At 50.5% G+C, this 2,334-nt stretch overlaps 1 protein-coding gene across 1 annotated transcript in view; it reads right to left on the reverse strand.

The window, feature by feature from the left end:
• LOC102201675 (5'-AMP-activated protein kinase subunit gamma-2) overlaps positions 1–2,334 on the reverse strand; it is a 19,380-nt gene that overhangs the window by 8,283 nt on the left and 8,763 nt on the right. Inside the window, exons 4-6 of the mRNA XM_013915407.1 lie at positions 1,047–1,324; positions 781–893; positions 123–264 (exon numbers count right to left, since the gene is read on the reverse strand). Coding sequence (XP_013770861.1) covers positions 123–264; positions 781–893; positions 1,047–1,324 — 533 coding nt within the window. The remainder of the gene's footprint in view (positions 1–122; positions 265–780; positions 894–1,046; positions 1,325–2,334) is intronic.

Genomic DNA, 2,334 nt, shown 5'->3' on the forward strand with positions numbered 1-2,334 from the left:
GTCAGCGTCCCAGGTGTGACGGACATGAAACGGCGTTGCTTTCGCGTCAACACCGCTGATTCCTGAACGCGCTTCTGCTGCGGAGAAATCAGTGCTAACACGACAGTGACGTTAGCGCGTACCCGACAGCCGCCGCTCATCAAACCGTCTGTCCTCCTCCTCCGCTCCGGTCCGCCTCGGGGTTCGTATCCGGGGATCAGCGGGACACTCACGGCTTCATCCCGTGTGCGCCCCGGAGAACCTGCTGTGCCGGTAAACGTCCGTCTTCAGTCGGCTTCAGGTTGAAACAGCAGCCGCGACCACCGGAGCCGCAGCCGCTAACAAGCTCGCGGAGCTAACAGGTGGCACTTCCGGTGCGACATTTCACAACAAAAGCATAGGAGAAAAAAGCGCGTTTTTAGACTATATTAGTTAATTTTTTTCAACATAACTTATAATAAATAATAATCAGAAAAAGAACCGAAAGTGAAAGACTGGAAACTTTCATTTATCTTACCAAAACGTTTCAGCACCGCCAGGATGTTTTTGGCTTTCTTTATAAAGCATTTTAGTTTTATAACTTAATTAAAATGGAACCAGCTCTGTTTTCTATAGTCACTGTTGTCCTGTAACTGAATTTTTCTGTTATAAATATATTTAATTTCAAACACAGATGACAAATGCAGAGCTCCAGCTTGTCCCATTAAAATTCACCTGTTTTTAAAACACCAGCTGGTTGAGTTTATTTTGAAAGTACAACTTCCTGTTCCTGCCTAATTATCTGTGTGAACTTGACGCGACCTTGCCTGCGCCTCAGCATCCCCGCGCTGGGTTGACGGAAACAGCCGATGAGAGCCGGAGATGACCGGAAACGGCCGATGAGAGCCGGAGCTCAGGGTTTTGGCGCGTTTCCTCTGGTTTTCTTTGATTTCTGATTAAACGTGTTTCGTTTTTAAAATAATAAATGTAAATAAATAAAAGGTGAGACTCTGTGACGTTTGTTTGTTGGTCAGCGCCACCAACACCATCCAGCAAACATAGAGGATCAATAAACGCTCCGCACTCACCAGCGTCCCAACAGGGGGAGCAGGAGGAGGAGATGCCACAGGAGGCGGGGCCGGCGGAGGCTTCTGACAGCAGGAGGAGGAGGAAAGGGAGGTGAAGGAGGCGGAGGAGAACGTAGAGACTCGCTGGCCGGTGTCAGGGGGCGAGGAGAAGGAGCGCAGCCTCCTGGTCTCCGGACGCCTCGGCTCCGTCAGGTACGTCTCCAGATGGAAAACACTCGCCTCCTCCTGACGAGAGACCGGAGGAGCAGAAGGGGGAGGAGGGGAGGACAGACTGTGGGCTGGAAGGAGAGGAAGGAGGATGAGGAGAAGTGAAAGGAGAAAAAATCAGAAAGAATTAATTATAAAGAAAAGAGGGAAGAAAGGAAGGAAGGAAGGAGGAGGCGAAAAACAGGAAGTAGGAGGAGGAGATGAAGAAGAACAGGGAAGTAAGGAGAAGGAAATGAGAGGGGGGTGAAATGGGGGAGAGAGGAGAAGGAGGAGCGGTCAGTGAGGCTTCAGGAGTAAGTGAGCAGACGTTGCCTCCTGCAGGAGGTTCAGGGTCACTGCATCATCTGTGACACACACAAAACCTCTAATTTTTAGAATCAGGATGTGCTGCCCCTCATGAGTGTCGCTGCTGATGGGACAACACGGAGTACAGGGACCTGACCGAGCAGGAGGACCTGACCGAGCAGGAGGACCCGCCTCCAGCTCTGTACATGTCTCAGTACCTGCTGTTCCTCCTGCACTGCACCAACATACTTACACGTTTCTATGTGATTATACTGCTCGTACTGTGTGTACTGTGTGGTTGCTGAGTGTAACATTTATCGCTGCCCTGTGCGTCTGCTGCTCTAACATGTGTTTGCATCTCTGAGCTTATCTTTTAAAAGGGGGCGGGGCTTCTTACGGGCAGGACAAATGACGCGGAGAGCGAGCGATGAAGAGCAGAGTGCCCTTCGTCACCCAGACGCCCCGCCTCTTATCTGCCCGCCTGCTGCTGGCAGGTCACGTCTGTTTGTGCACAGAAAGATGTGAAAGTGCCGGCAACAAAAGCAGAGAACATTCAGTGCTGTGTGTGTGTGTGTGTGTGTGTGTGTGTGTGTGTGTTTAATAATGTAGGTTAGCTTGTACTTCCCACACACACAGCAATCTGCTAATAGGAAACTCTACACAGTGCTGCGGGGAACACAAAGTGACGGCACTTTAACAGATTAGAGAGAGGACCACACATGCACGCACACACAGACACACACAGACAGACAGACACACACACACACACAGACACACACAGACAGACAGACAGACA

Source organism: Pundamilia nyererei, unplaced genomic scaffold, assembly GCF_000239375.1.
Source record: "Pundamilia nyererei isolate P.nyererei 1_Seehausen unplaced genomic scaffold, PunNye1.0 scaffold00299, whole genome shotgun sequence".
Taxonomy (NCBI): domain Eukaryota; kingdom Metazoa; phylum Chordata; class Actinopteri; order Cichliformes; family Cichlidae; genus Pundamilia; species Pundamilia nyererei.